General features: G+C 37.7%; 2 protein-coding genes across 2 annotated transcripts in view; both read left to right on the forward strand.

The window, feature by feature from the left end:
* Window positions 1-298: 298 nt before the first annotated feature.
* LOC139974746 (arylacetamide deacetylase-like) lies at window positions 299-5,059 on the forward strand. Its single transcript, XM_071982132.1, has 4 exons — window positions 299-719; window positions 1,822-2,059; window positions 2,628-2,691; window positions 3,443-5,059. Exons 1-4 carry the CDS (start codon window positions 582-584, stop codon window positions 4,239-4,241), a joined length of 1,239 nt encoding a protein of 412 aa, XP_071838233.1. The 5' UTR covers window positions 299-581; the 3' UTR covers window positions 4,242-5,059.
* A 1,391-nt stretch (window positions 5,060-6,450) lies between these two features.
* The window catches only part of LOC139974739 (von Willebrand factor A domain-containing protein 8-like), a 37,632-nt gene continuing 27,985 nt past the window's right edge, over window positions 6,451-16,097 (forward strand). Inside the window, exons 1-13 of the mRNA XM_071982121.1 lie at window positions 6,451-6,711; window positions 7,797-7,877; window positions 8,290-8,420; window positions 8,769-8,879; window positions 9,209-9,376; window positions 9,912-10,076; window positions 10,533-10,582; window positions 11,394-11,502; window positions 11,979-12,083; window positions 12,827-12,952; window positions 13,565-13,699; window positions 14,316-14,393; window positions 15,231-15,391. Coding sequence (XP_071838222.1) covers window positions 6,585-6,711; window positions 7,797-7,877; window positions 8,290-8,420; window positions 8,769-8,879; window positions 9,209-9,376; window positions 9,912-10,076; window positions 10,533-10,582; window positions 11,394-11,502; window positions 11,979-12,083; window positions 12,827-12,952; window positions 13,565-13,699; window positions 14,316-14,393; window positions 15,231-15,391 — 1,547 coding nt within the window. The 5' untranslated portion in view covers window positions 6,451-6,584. The remainder of the gene's footprint in view (window positions 6,712-7,796; window positions 7,878-8,289; window positions 8,421-8,768; window positions 8,880-9,208; window positions 9,377-9,911; window positions 10,077-10,532; window positions 10,583-11,393; window positions 11,503-11,978; window positions 12,084-12,826; window positions 12,953-13,564; window positions 13,700-14,315; window positions 14,394-15,230; window positions 15,392-16,097) is intronic.

Below are 16,097 nucleotides of genomic sequence, written 5' to 3' on the forward strand. Positions count from 1 at the left end.
TGACGTTTCGATCCTAGCAGAATCTTCTTCAAAGGCTAAATGACAAGTAACAGTAACAGAAGTGACAAAAACACGCACAGAATACAGACAGGTTAATGAGCATGGTGAACACAAAGAGATAGATTTAAGGGGATTTGTAGACAAGGGATACTGTTACATGTATTTACGTGACAGAGAAGGAATTGTATACGCCAACCATGCTCTATCATGCATGAACACAAGCTCAAGTATATTGGCCTTTGAACTTTTATGAAATAGTGGTAAGATATGGTATTGTACACTGCACGAAGACAACAAACTGACTGATTAGACAACTGAGATTAAAATCAACCGCCTGGCATATGTATAGGCCTATATATATATATTTATATACTACAGTAAAGCATCGCGTCTTTCAATAGTGTGTAGTTATGGTTGAAGATATCGGGCGACCTTCATGCTTTCTATAATCTATTTAGCGAATGTTGAAAGTATTTTCTTACGGCTGTTTCGGACGACGCATGCGGTGTCGTGAATTGGATTTAGATACATTTCATTGCAAGAAATGATTTCTCTGATATATATTTAGTTTATTAGACATCATGAAAATCTGGCAATACACAGTAATTTTCTTGGTGATACTGGTCAGTTATCTGTTATATACTCCCGTACCAGACGGTATAACCGAACCGTTCAAATATCGCCGGTTAGTGGCAGGAACAAGACTTCTCGATCTTATCGTGAGTTGGTTTTTGTTAAGTCATTTCGTTGCTTACTCAACATTTCATACCAAGCGCTCTTCTCTCTCGTATGATACTATATAGCCATGCATATCAAACAAAATGTAACTTAGGCCATGGATTCCTTAACAATGTTTTGGAATCAATTTATGTCCACATGAGTATACCGATATGAATTTTGAAAATCAGATTAAGTTAAGTATGAGATGATGCGACCGCCTCTTCTAAAAGTTTTTTGCAAAGATTAAATAATGTTTTGGCTTAAGTCGGTTCCTGACCAGTGCAGAATTGCAACTTCCTTCATCTCTAAACTTTGAAATGTATTGGGGCAGGGTGGCGGGGGTGGGGGGGGGGGGCGGGTGAGCACCTACTGACCCGCAGTTAACGATCCCTTAGCCACGACCCTCATTCGTTAACTTTCTTTTATGTATACAGCCCATCCATGAAGGTTCATATACACCTACCTGATATGAGTCTAGGAAAATTTGAACATATCTCACCTCCCCCCCCCCCCGCCCTTCCCCATCCTTACCTTTGAAGTAATGTGCTCGTCATGTTGAGCCCGTAAACCCTATTGGGCCCCATAGGCACTGATCCATCTAGTCTAGTTCTTATTTCAGCCCTGCATGTATACCACACTTCTATATGTACTGTGTCCCGTAAACGATATACCGATTGCTTGTTTGTTTGTCTGTTTGTCTGTATGTTAAATTTGCATATAAGCACCGTCCCTCACATATTAGCATATTTCACTGTACGCTCTAGTACATGTGGGAATCCGATCAAAACGATATTTAGGCTGGAGGGAAAATATATAGTTTTGAATAAAAGCCAACTCCTACATATTAAAAACGTCACTCCTATTGCTGAGATATTGTCCATACATATACGTCTACATAAATATGTAAAAGTGCCATTAACTATGAGGCACAGCAACATAATCTTTCTGTACTGAAGTCACTGTGAAACAAATTTACCATTTACTGTCAATCATCAATAGCTCTTTTTCTTCATCAATACAAATTAATTCATCATAAATCAATGGTAGAGAATTAAATTACTGCAGTGTAATAAATCCGATTTATTTGCATTGTATTCCAAGGTGGATGCGTACGATCTGATCTGGCCTAACCATCCAAACGACATCCATGTGTACCGAACTATTCCACGATTATTGATGAAGACACCACCGGAAGTTACTCCAGGGTCAAAGTTCAAAGCATCGGTGACGTCATTTGATGGCGTGGACGTTCGACTATACGAGCCTCTGCACAAGAGGACAGAGCTCTTACCAGGGTTTATCTACATTCATGGAGGTGGTTACTGCATCATGAACACAGGTATGCCATTCAAAATGTCCATAACGCGTCTGCTGTGTAGGCTACAGATCGATGGACTTGTTTTAAAAAAAAAACCTTTTAAGCATCTACTGCCCCGAATGTTGGTACGTTATGAGCGTAGCCACTTGAAGGTGCAAAGTTTGTATACAAGGAATACTTTAATCTCAAAGATATTCACAAATCAAAATTTACCGACCAAAAACTATCAAGTTTTAAATTAAGTGTCGATGTTTATTTCTCTCGTGCTACTTTATTCGCCCCCCCCCCCCCAAAAAAAAAAAAAAACCTAGGACACAACCTAATGTTGTATACAACCTGTAATCAGAGGCGTAGCGAGCCAGGTCGGCCTCGGGGACAATTGTCACCAGGATGCCACTTTATATTTCCACTATAGTATATTATAAACATGAGATTACACTGTTCATTATCCCTTACTTTCTCCGGCCGGTCCCACGCCATGTTTTCTCGCCCCCCCCCCCCGAAATTGACCCAGGGCTGTAAGCCCATGCATTGCTTTTCATGTCACGGCAATGTATGTGAAAACAAAAATCTGCCTGATTTCTTGTAGAATTGTATGACGGTTTGACGAGACAAATGGCAGATGAACTGGACGCCGTGGTCGTATCGGTGGAGTAAGTGACGTCATATTAATTAATCCGCTCTTTCAGGATAACATGAATAATCATTACAATGCATGAAGTGCTATGATGAGCTAGTACAACAGACAGGCATATCCTTTCCTTCCGCCTGCACAAAGTAGTTTCCTTAGAGAAAGTACTTAATGGTATTGGTCATTTTCTGCGAAACTGACTTGCATTGTTTAGATGGACCAACGCGGCATACCCCTACCCCCCCCCCCCCCGATTTTCACACGTCTCTTTAAAATTGTAAGTAGAGAAGCACTGTTTGGACTTTGGTGTTTACTACATATGGTGATATAATACTCTTAAAAGAGGTACTGAATTGCTATTGTGTAAAAAGTGTATTATATAAAATACAAAATATTATATAATTTGGACCAAACATATTTCTTTTGAATTTTTTTAGTTGAATTTGCCACTGCACTGGAGCTATCATATATGCTGCCGTTGAAAGATTTACTTTCGGCAGAATTGTAGTTTTGATATTTTATAGTCAGAGAAAAATTTAAATTATAAACTCTAATGAGATTTTCAAATCTAACATATGCTAAATTTCTGGAATGTTCCTAAAATTGATGATGATGTGATTTTGTCAGAATATCGGCATGTTTCAATCCAACGCAAAACTCATCTTTAAAGATGATGATGTTATATTATGTATTCAACTAAATGTCCACAATAATTCACCGTGACCGATGCAAAACAAATCTATAACAAACTTACTCATTTCCATTTCTGTTAGATATCGTCTAAGCCCAGACGTTAAGTTTCCAGTCCCATTTGAAGACACCTTGAAGGCAGTGAAATGGTTCTTCCGTCATGCTAAAGAATATGGAGTAGATGTGTCCAGAATTGGGATTGGTGGAGACAGCGCCGGTGGAGCACTGACGGCTTTGACGTCACAACATCTCCATGACGACAAGACGTTGCCAGATAACAAACTTCAAGTTCTGATATATCCCTCGGTCCAAAAAATTAATTCTTGGGGGCCGTCCTACCAAAAGTATGAATACAACTTTGGAGACGGTGGTATGTTATCTAGGAAAAAGACGGCGCGGTTTCTCACTTATCATATGTTTGGAAAAGTCGACGAGGAATTCGAAAAGAAATATCTTGAAAATAACCATACCTCTTCAGAGTTTAAAAAGAGCCAAAAATATCACGCGATCACAGATGTCAGCGTCATTCCAGAAGAATTAAGAGACCCAGTGTATTTCTCAGGTCCTTCCAACAAGGACCATGGTGACCCTGAAATGTGGGCCCGGATCAAAGATACGGTCTTGGACCCCAGAATGAGTGCCATGAGCCGAACTGATTTCTCTGGACTACCAGAAGCCTTCGTTGCGACCTGTGGATTCGACAGTTTGAGAGACGATGGAATATTGTACAGCAATGTACTCAGAGAAGCAGGTGTGAAAGTGAAATTGGTTCATTACGAAGAAGCTTTCCACGGGATTTTCTGGATCGGTCCAACATTTAACTTTGACCTGGGTGTACGTATGAGGAAAGAAGCGATAGAATTTATCAAACAAAAGTTATAGAATTTGGGTCAAATCTATCGGCCTATACAGTATATAGTCTATATCGATAATGTGTCTTGTTCAGTACAAGATTTACCATTGGATGAAATGGGGCACAGGCCTTGGTCCCCGATCTAACCCTTCACCCCCCCCCCTTTCTCTATAAAATTCTACAATTAGGAGACAAAAGAGAAGAAATAGTGACCTATTGAAACATTTCGTCGAATATGTTCAAATAAACGATTTCATTTTGTTTCGTTCATATTACTTTCTTAATTACAGGTTGTAGCAAATTAAAAAAAAATACATCAAAAGCTGGGTGTGCTTTGCTTTAAGCATGAACTAAGAGACCTTGACAAACTCAGTACAAGGTTGTAAGGGTATGACAAGACTTAACTTATACGGGCCCAGTCTTTGATATTTTTGTGCCGAGGATATATAGTCTGGGCCTATATTCAGTAGCTTAAGTAAAGCTATAACCAAAATTTATAAAGTATGTTTCAAATATGGAGTTACTGTAGTTCTTGTTGCATTAGTGAAACATGAACAAACAGACACTGTTGACGTGTTATCAATGCATGACATCACATGTATACAGGGTAGTGCATGCGTAATATAAGCTATACTTTTACAAATAAACGTGATTTAAGAATCTTCTATATCTGTAGGAGGAGAAGTTATAAAGACATGAATTGGACAAACTATTCTCTTTTTAAAGTTTTTTAGTTCTCATGAGTCGTATACGTCCAAGTTTAGCAAAGCCGCTCTGTTCCATTGTACATCATACATAATGGGCCGATGATTTAACGTCAAATAAATGCCAAATGGCCGGAATCAGACTCTTTATTTCAATTTGATTTTGTTTATTTGATTTGTTTGTTGTTGACAAAGGTTGCAGACATAACAACATGCCCTTATTTTCCACTGTTATTTTGTTTTCAATACCGTAGAGTCTAAGTGAATGTTATCAATTAAAGTGACTGAACTATTTAGTCTAAATTACAGACCATACGTCCACAAGGGCTTATGGATTACAACTCACACGTCGGATGGCTTCCAGTTCAACATTTTAACTCACATTTGGAGAATCAATTCAATTTAGAAAGTAATGTCAGATGGGAAAACCGTAGATTGCTCTTGGAAGAAAAACCCACTGCCTTAATATGACCCGGCCGGGTATCGAACACGGAACCTCCCAATTGCTAAGCCTCCGATTGCTTCAAGTGCCACCGCCTTTATCCACTCAACCACAACACCAGTTAAGAGAACATGTTTAGATTGAGTTTACTAGAATTTACAACATAATAGATTAACAGTTAGGTCTGCACCGAGGAGCCGATGATCCTAATCTCTGAAGCCATGAAGGATCGACCATTCAGATATTTGGTATTTCATAAAAGGGAATATCTTGAAAACCTCGTTACCTATAGATATACATTACTATAGCTCTCATTTCTTTCTTTTTTTCGTTAATTCAGTAAATGAATTGGGTAACCAGATATACTGAATAATGGTTATCCGATGTTTAAAGAATGAGCCATGTAAGCAATGATTAATCAGTGTTGTTGATGATAGGCTCCCATGCAAACTCCAAAAAAAAGTAGCAGTATTTTGTGTACCGCAGATCGTGTTTCTGTATTTGTATTAACTCCGGTCTTCCTTCAAATTCACCTTAGTGTATTAAAGACACAATAAATACTATGGAATGTTCCTAAAATGCATCGCTCTTTGAGTTTGCACTTTTAGTTCCATACACAACTTGATATTTGTTTGTTCACAGTTTCTGTATTTCTTATAGTTGTATATATGTTAACAACGGATGATTTCTGGTTGAAAGGACTGATAACAGTTGTCTTCAAGTTAATCCGTCTGCATGTGCAACATTCACTAGATGCAGTTGATCGGCACAGCAACAGTTTCTATCAAGTTTAGGCCTAGGGCCTATAGGCTATCATGATTGCATAAAAATTGTTTTCGTGAAAAAGAACCTGGCAACCTGCTATAGATAAGAATTCCCTCATAAACTTTTAATGTACACTCTTTTAATGTAAGTTAATTTTACTTTCTTCACCAATATTCTGACGAATGTAACTTTTCGTTCTCCTTTATGCATCTCCTGATTACTGATAGATGCACGATTTGCATGGGAAAAATCAGTGGCTCATGTACTCCACGACGGGTAAACCATGACTATTATATGAAGTGCCCTTTGACCCCAGCCTTAGAATTGCGTAATATTGGTCGAGTGCATATGTTGAAAGTGATCTTGTCTAAGAAATTCGCCGGCCAAACGCTTCTCTGCCCTCCCGAACTAGAAACAAAGCAAGTTATGACATAAAATTTACTTCTGCAATAAACTTAAAGATGCACTATTTGCTAAAAATGAGCACGAATAGCTCATTTCGACGACTTGGTAATTTACAACGAGTCCTAGCAAGTTCACCGGCATCTCAACGTGTTTGTATACGATACTGTTCGGCAGACAGTACAGGTTTGTTTACACTTCTTGTACAAGAAACCGGTTCATTTACTTTATCATGTGCGAGGGTAGGCCTAGCCTAAGCTACTGAAGGCAAGGCTCGGGTGTCATATTACAAGTAAAAGCTATGTTTTGTCAAGCATTGAACTGTAGAACCAGTATAAGTTGCAGTTGATACTGCAAAACAGATTTTTTGCTCGTTTATATATATCCTCGGCTTTCGCTTTTGAAGTTTATGGCAGGGCATGTTCTACTGTCCTAAAACATCTTCAGACTTTACAAAATAGATTACAAAAGCTGCTCACAAAGAAAACCAAACGGTATACGACTAATCAGTTGTACTTGGATTGCAACCTTTCAAAAATCAAAGAATTCACATGTATTTGTTACCAACTTTACTGGCTTATGTAATTAAACCAACTAATGTAACCAAAATCTCAACCCATACACAAAATAATACTTTCTTTTCTGTAACTCATCATATGCAATTCTTCGTTATAACTACTTTTGTCAGTGAGTTATGTACATATGAGAAATAAATGGAATTGAATTGAATTGATTATAACATTTGCAGGGACATTAATAACCGTTAATTATGTAGGCCTAGCCCAGGCCTATGACATAATGAGATCAATAGGATGCACTGTTAGTGTATTGCAGGGTATCAGAGAAATGTAAACCCAATGTTGAAATCTAGCAGGTACTCATTTAAGGGCCAAAACTTCAATCTATTTTCATATTTTCAACTCAAACTTGTTTATATGTTATTACAAGAATAATCTAGGTCCATACCAGATTTCTGGTGGTACAGTAGGTACAGTACCCAGTGTTGTGAATGAAGTCCAAATTTGGTGAACATCTTTGACAGGGAACAGCATAAAGAGTTAGCAATTAAGTCACACATCATGACAGGTCAAGTTTAACGTATTTTCATAACTTGCATTATTTTAAGAAGTTAATCCTGCGTATCACATACAATTTTGAGAATGTAACTTGTTTTCATCACTTGTGTGCTTTGGCTTTCATTCTTAACAAACAAAAGTAATGAATCTAAGAGTTTAATAACTTTATATGACTTCTTTCATCCTCACTGGTAGGCAAGATCAAGGTCACACTCGGTGACATCAGCAAAGAAGTGAAAAGTGCAAAAAGACCGGAATTAGTACCAACAAAATATTGTAAGTTGCTTCAATACTGATAATCTTTTGATTTGATGTTGACTTTTCAGATGTGAACTTCATTAGCTTAAGTACTCTTTGTGTTTGTAATGTCAAATAGTGAAATAAAATTCATCATTTTGCTATTTAACATGTGAGGAACAGGAAAACGTGTCTGGTTTACAAAATAATGCAAACTGGCAAGTTCATAATTACCTTATTTATATGAAAGTTGTCAGGTCCCATGTAGCAATTGCAAACTTGATTTAATTAATACTCTATGGTATTTGGTAACATTGTCGACCATAATCAAAGTGCCACTCTAATTGGTAGAAGACCTTTTACTAATTGTGCAGTTTAACCAGTGCCGGGGGCAAGTATTTTCTAAATGATTCTAAACTGATCAGCAATATGTTATAATTTTGCCCCACAGTATCCTCAGAACTTCCACAGTCTGTCTTACGTCATTTAAGATGGATTATGCAGAAGGATGCGCTGGGCCAAGATGTGTTCCTGATTGGTCCCCCAGGACCCCTACGAAGAGCTCTGGCCATGCAATATCTGGTATCGATACAATTAAATTTGATTTCTGAAAGAATCTTCAAGCATAGTAGCCTTGTCTGTTTTTTTTTATCTATTTGCTTGTTTCTATTCTGTCAGTTTCTCTGTATCTATATTTCATAACTGAAATGAATGTGTTATCTTCAGAATATGCAATAAGTACTGAGAATACTGTAAACTTTGTTGTTATTGGTGGAGTGTGAGGGGGGGGGGGGAGGTGATAACATCAGATTGTGGCAAAACCAGCTCAGAATGACAATTTAAACAGTCACTTTGTCTTTTTTTTCCTGTTTTGGCTTGTTTGTTTTTTCTTCGTATAAAAGGATTATAACTATATTTCTATATTTTCAGGAACTGACTCAAAGGGAGGTGGAATATATTGCACTTACGAGAGACACAACAGAATCTGACCTCAAACAGAGAAGAGAAATCCAGAAGGGAAATGCATTTTACATTGATCAAGTAAGGCTTATAAAGTAAAGATCAATGTCCCTAAATATGCTAGAAAGTCCAAAAAAAATGGTCACTCTTGCTCAAATCATCTGCAGAGCAGTTTCCTAAGTGAGATATTCTATTTTTAAAATTTTACCATGCCTCAATCTTGATCAACAATTAAGTTTGCTATGCAAACTAATACAAATTAAATTATTCCCTTCCGAATCCTTACTTAGTTCGAAAAAATTACAGCTTCTTAAAAGTACATTCAATAAACGTGGTAAATTCCTGAAATTAAAACAACATCTGTTTAGAGAAGAACGGTTTCCAAATAACACTTTTCTTTGCATTTACAGTGTGCAGTGAGAGCGGCTGTAGAGGGCAGAGTGTTGGTTTTGGAGGGCATAGAGAAGGCTGAGAGGAATGTCCTGCCAGTCTTGAACAACCTCTTGGAGAATAGGGAGATGCAACTTGAGGACGGCCGATTCCTGGTTGCAGCTGAGAGATACGATAAATTACTACAGGTGAGTGACCGTTACTTGGCCGCTACGGGCTTCATCTTTCTGAATACTGATTCTTTGGTTGCATATTGTATTAGGCTGTATAAAACGTATCAAACGTTGCATCAGTCTAATCCAAGCCATGAAACAGTCACATTTAACAGGATACTCAGCGATCTAACTTTTAAAAGGTATCTGTGGCCGGGTTAATCTACGTGGCTGCTGCTAATTAGCGAGCAACGTATTCTTCTTTTGGTCCAGTACAGAAAACTCTGTTTCCAAAACATTTGTTGTAATATTTATTTTACCCGTGTCATTTGCTGTTTATGAGTTATTTCATCATTTCTTGCATGACTTTGGTAGACTGTTAAGTCATGGAATGTTATCATGGAATGTAATCTGTGGTACCGCCAGAATTGTGGCAAATTCGACACACATATACAAATTAAGAATGTGGACGTATAGGCTGGGCAAACAAGGCGGGAAATGTAACTGTCAGTTGATCCTTGGAAGATGCCTTTTAATGAGACATTAAAAAAAAAATTGATTTAATCTACAGGACCACACAAAAGAAGAACTTTCTAACTGGAATTTAGTTCGAGTGAATGAGGATTTCAGAGTGATAGCGTTAGGCCTGCCAGTCCCAAAATATAGAGGTAACCCTCTAGATCCCCCATTGAGGTCCAGATTCCAAGCAAGGGACATCCAAGGGCTACCTTACAAAGTAAGTTGATGTAATTCAATGTTTTGGTTTTTTTTCTTTTTTTTTTCAAATTAAAAGTAAGTGATAGAGCAACAAAATTGTCGACTAGGATGGGACTATAGTGACCGAGCTGGGAATTTCTGAGCTCTAAGCAGAGCAACAGTAGCTTGTGTTAAATGTAACCAGGAAAGACATCCCAGATTTATTTCAAATACAACCCAATAAATGCCAATTATTGATTGGCTCTTTCATATTTGTTTTAATAAATCTTTTTTAAATAATTTCCCCCTGAATTGGGTAAGTGAATGTGAAATTAAAACAATTTTTAAAATGGCAAAGACAACAAGACAAGGATGACATATTAAGTTGAAAAATATTTGTAGTGGGGTTGATGAGGGGGGTGGGGGCAGGTGTGGGGGAGTACTTCACATTTTCTCTTCTTCATTTTTCTTGTACTCTTTATTTTTTACTTTGCAGGACCAATTAGATCTTCTCTGTTCTCTGGGACCAAATGTTCCGAGTGACAAGTAAGTGTGTGTAAGCCTACTTTTAATTGCATATTATGTGGTCAATTTAAAGCTACAAATTTGACTCGTAAACTTGCGATTGTCTTTTGCTCAAGCATGTCCTTGTCTAAGTACAGTTAAGCTTTAAACTCCCTGTCGTGTACGTGGATCGGATTCGTCTCCAGCAATGCCAGCTCATTCTGTTTCTATTCCTCTACTGTGTACATATTCTAGTTCTGACATCATTATGGAAAGTGTTATGGGGACACTAAAATGGCCCAGAGCTAGGAGTGGAAAATTTCCAAAATGATTTTCAGTGAAACTTGAAAAGTCATTGGTCCCATTTTGGATTTTTTAAATTCAAAATTAACACCTACTGCAAAGTTTCTCGATAAGTGGCCCCGCGGGACCAAAATGTTTTCAATCCTGCATTAATTGTTCTCTTGAAGCAGTATGCTTGTTCACCCTACCAATCTTTTCCGCAAATTGGAAATTGTCCAATCTAGTTATAGTGAAATGCCGGTGCTCTTTGCTCGAACCCAACGCTTCTTCTCTAGCCCACGTAGAAAATTCATTGAGAACACCTGCTCTTCTTTTTGTTCCTCTGCTTGAGAGATGTTTATCAATATTCAATTTTTAACCTTCATATAATTGTTGATTAAAAATTTTGAAAGTTAAACCTCTCCTGTAATTACTTTTTGAGAAAATGTCGGTGATTTTTCTGCGATACTTCAATTAAATACAATTGTGATAGGCTGGAAGAGTCGGTCCTGATAGCTATTAATGACTTCAATGATCTATGTAAACTTTTCTTTCCCTCTGTTCGTCCTAGAATTTCTCAGATCTTGTCTTTTGCAACCGCCATTCGCACCAAGGAACTCGCAGAGCTGCAGTTGCCAGATTTTCCTATCGAGAATCTTGAACGGATCGTCCAAATACTGGTATGTCTTTAATACCAGTTTTTTTCTCACATACTCCCATGACAAGAACAAGAAAACAGATGTCTTCTTTCTCAAGTAGATTTTTGTTCTTATTTTCCTTTACTGGATTCAGAATCTTATCAGTCTCTTTAGGTTTTAAATCAACTATAAAGTCTAGGAAGGTCAGGAAGCTAACAGAAGGTCATTTCAAACTCTTTTCATGCTATGGTTGTGGACGAACAATCGGCTTATATCAAGCCTTCTCTGATTCGATAAGCTGTTCTGAGTAATTTTGATACAGAATTGTCATGTCGCACCCATTCCTTCATTCCTGGTCCTGGGACCGCAGCTTAACGGTCCCATGCCACGAAGGAGAAGTCACCTCATTGTGCTGACCAATTTCTCTTATACTGAGGGTTTGATGGTTTGTGGTTACTTTGTCATCATTCAGACCTACCTTGGAACCTTTCTTTTTTTCTTTTGCAATTTTCTTTCAGAACACTGCACCGTCCTCAGACTTGAACAAGTTAGTGAAACAGCTCTATCCCTACCAGTTATTCATGCCCAAAGAAGGAAAGACCACTATCGTCGATATGCTAGAGGTAATAACTTTGTACGATCACAGTAGGTGCACAAGTACAATTATAGCTGATAGATAAAGAGTTTTTATTCTCACGAATCATGTGTCAGGCAGGCCTAGTGCTCTTCTCCTGCATTAGTCCCCTTCAGAGTCAAAAAGAGACTATGCTATGAAGATGGGCAAGTGTGTGCATGTCTATGTATATGTGTGCCTTTTATGTCTTGCCTTGTAAACATGATAAAATGGCATGGTGGTTGAAGTTCATACTTGGTATGTGGATCTGGATATTAGCAAGTACTCAAATTTTATAGTCTTTTTCTGGAGATCAAAGGTCAGGTGAGGTCAACAGAGGCCAAAGTCTGGGAACTTAATAAAAGTACTGCTTGACTGTACATTACACTTGGCATGTTAATCCACCTTATTGAGTACAAGAACACTGAAATTAAGGGGGGGTGGGGGACATCAAAAGGTACTACAGGTCACCGAGCTCACAGTCTGAAAACATTATAAACACAGTAACTCCAAAAGGTTGGCTTGGATGAACTTTAAACTTGGCATATATTGATCTACCATGAGTAAACAAAACCCTGTTGTTTGGTGTGGAGGTCAAAGGTTGAATTCCCAGTTGGCAGTTGAATGATATATGCCATCTCAAGCAATAATCATAGATGGTTTCAATTTCAACTTGGGGCTTTTTTGCTGGTTTCTCACAAATGGGTACACAAATTCTACTTTGTCATCACCACTGGTATTGTTCATCTGCAGAAATTTGAACTTCACGAGGAGCAGCCACTGGAACACGCCCAGAGGATGCTGGAGATAAACTCCGAAGCTCAGCAACCTGTTGCCATGGCGCAAGTACAGAGTGGGAGCCAGGTCCATATGGTAAAGGTAAGTACTCTCTGAGGATTTAACAGGGTCATCTTCAGAGATGAAATCACTCCATAAACTGTTCTGGATTACTTATTTCACAATTCCGGGGGGGGGGGGAAGGGGGGATGTGAAAGTGTTTGAAAGTAATCATAGTCCTTGATGACATATGCAAGTTTCTTTACTTTTAATACTTAGCAATGATGATGATTCCTTCTTTCTATAGCATATTACTTCAAGGAAAATGTGGGGGAGGGGGTGAGGGGGGAGGGTTAAAAAAATAGTGTAACAAAGGGAAAAGTTCTCTGTTATATGCTTACTGGATTAAACAATAAAAACTAAACAAAACTTCCAGAAACTGGTAACCACAAGTAATAGAAGAAAATCAAAAGTCGTGCAGTTTAATTTTGAAACTGAAAACTGTTTAATACCTTGAACCATGGAGGAAGATTCAGTTGTGGCCACTTTTGTTCAATCTAGCATATTATTGATGCACAGATATATTTCTATTTTGAAAGCTGTAAAGTCCAAGTGCTATATAAAATAACCCGTAATTATGTCCTCTTGAAGATTTCGTCATTAATTCTATTATTATCATTAAACCATAGTTACATTTTCCTTCCCGTCAATCAGGTACCGCAGGGTTCACGGACGAGCCCTCCGGATAACTTCAGCGGTCACTTCATTCCCACGACCTCTCACGAGGCTATGTTGACCGACATGCTCCTCTCTCATAGCGTCGGGGATTTCTGTTTAGTTGGACCAAAGGTAAGTGACGCTGCCATAGTCATTAAACATATCTGTATTGGCAGGACCATTTTTGAATTTTGATACAAAATATTCAAGAGATAAAATCGAGTCACTACCAGTAATTTTCCTGACTCAAAGGTCACTTTACTATCTCTATGGGGTAACTTGTCACCAATCTGTTTGGGGCATTTCATTTTTGGGAATCTTGTTGAGGCTTTTTTCGTTTTAGAGACAAATGAAATATTTGAACTGTGACTCTTTACAACACACAAAACTTAATAAAACTTCATATCCATGCAGTATAACACATACAGTAACGTATAGCCAGTCCCGTAGCCAAGAATTCTGAGTTGGAGGGGCACCAACAATCAAAGGAGGGGCACAAAACTCCTGTTCACTGCCTTGTGAAGTTTTTGTACACTTGGTGGTGTCACAGATGGTGAGGTGAAGGGGAGAGGGGGGCACAGTAGTCTGCACGGCTTGGCAACCCTCCCCTCCACCAAGCCCCCCCCCCCCAGTCTGGTTATGGAGCCCGTGTACAACACGTTATCACAATGTATTGCAGCTAGTGTTACAGAGTTACAGCTAAATTGTGACAACTTTTTTAAAGTAGAACCAATTTTCTTTTAAACAGGGCTGTGGAAAATCTGTCTTGGCTCATGAGTTTGCAGAACGTCTCGGTTACAATATTGAGACTGTCCAGTTGTATCAGGTTTGTATGTTTGTATGTAACCTGTATGTTTGAAACTTTGAATTTAAAATCATGTATGATAAACTTCAGTTACCAACGTAGTGAGTTTGCTAAATAAATAAATTGAGAATGGCAAACCTGACAAAACAAGAGGAGAATCTTTCATCAGTGACACCAGATTTATCAAAATCCTCCTAATAAGGAATCGTACATTTCCGTATTATTTCTATTTGTATGAAAACAGTGTCATTGAAAAATGGTTAAAATACTTGTTAAGCTATTTGAAACGCAAAAATAAGTTGTTTTATACTTCCAACATTTCTGGTCAAGACATGTAACTAGAGGGAGGTGTTTAATATGCTTCAAAAATCTCCAAAGCTTTCAACTGTGTGGAAGTAAATGCATACTCACAGGGCAAGGTGAATTGCTAAGCGTCAGCTTTTTATTTGGGATTGGATATTTTATATTCATTTTTTTATGCTGTTAATACAATTTCAACATATAGTGTTCTCCTATGACCAATATCTATGAAAAATTGAGCTTGTCAAGACATATTTGATTCATTGAAAATCCGGTACTTGTGAATGTCATCTGTACAAGATTAAAGAAACATTGTGCAAGCTGCAAGATTCAGCCAAGAATCAGAACTAAGTTTATTATTTTTAAATGAAATGAAATAGTAACAAGTACTGAAAACCAGTGCACGAGAGCTGCCCGTAGAAGAAATTCTGATTTCTAACCATATTTTTTTTCCCACCATTTTTTGCAATGCTTTAAAAACCTCGATTAGAAAAGTATTGTATGTGTCAAAATGGTCATTCTTGAACCTCTACGAACTTATTTTGAACTTCCTTCTAGGACATGACCTCCCGCGACCTCCTGCAGCAGAGAGCGACATTACCAACGGGTGATACTACATGGAGAATGACGCCGCTCGTAACGGCCGCATTGCAAGGGAGCATAGCACTTTTGGATGGTCTCCATAGAGTTAACCCTAGCACTCTGGCTGTTTTACAAAGGTATTCGCTTAATAAATGAAAAGTTCATTGCTACAACTAGCTTCAACACATTTTGCAAAGTCACCGACCAAACTACAAACAAAAATTCTTCATGTAGTAATATTAGCAGATATTCTCAGAGACAGTAAACAGGCAATCATTGTTATCTCGTTTTGTTATCTAAATTAAACCTTCAAAGTGTTATTCCCACATCTTTAATTTTCTTCTTTGTTTTTACAGACCATGATAGCTCTGTACTTTAATCTAATGATTGCTTAGTGGAGTTTAACTTGTGTTTGATTTGATATTTTTAGTTGTCCTGTTATCAATTAATTTACACAGATTTGTAGATGGTATCAATTTTATCTGCTGCTTACTTTGGACTTTGTACCTTAATATAATAATCATAGAGAACAAGGGCTGTTCTGTACCGTACAAAAATGTTTATCTTGGCAAGAGTACATAGCTAAGTCTAATTCATCACATGATTGTTAAAATGATTTAAAAAAGACTTGTGGTAGTAAAAAAAGCTGTCTTTGAACCGTCATTGTTTCATTTCATTATTTGGTTATTTTCTACAAAAACAAAATAATATATGGATGATAGCTTGAATTTTATATAGTGATATTGCAGTGAAAGGGAATTGTGTTACACAGCTTAACAGAGGAGAACACTATAAAAAAACTGCATGTTTTCTTGTTGAAAAGAAAATGAGAAAAATGTCAAG

The sequence above is a fragment of the Apostichopus japonicus genome, chromosome 10 (genome assembly GCF_037975245.1).
Source record: "Apostichopus japonicus isolate 1M-3 chromosome 10, ASM3797524v1, whole genome shotgun sequence".
In the NCBI taxonomy this organism is placed as follows: domain Eukaryota; kingdom Metazoa; phylum Echinodermata; class Holothuroidea; order Aspidochirotida; family Stichopodidae; genus Apostichopus; species Apostichopus japonicus.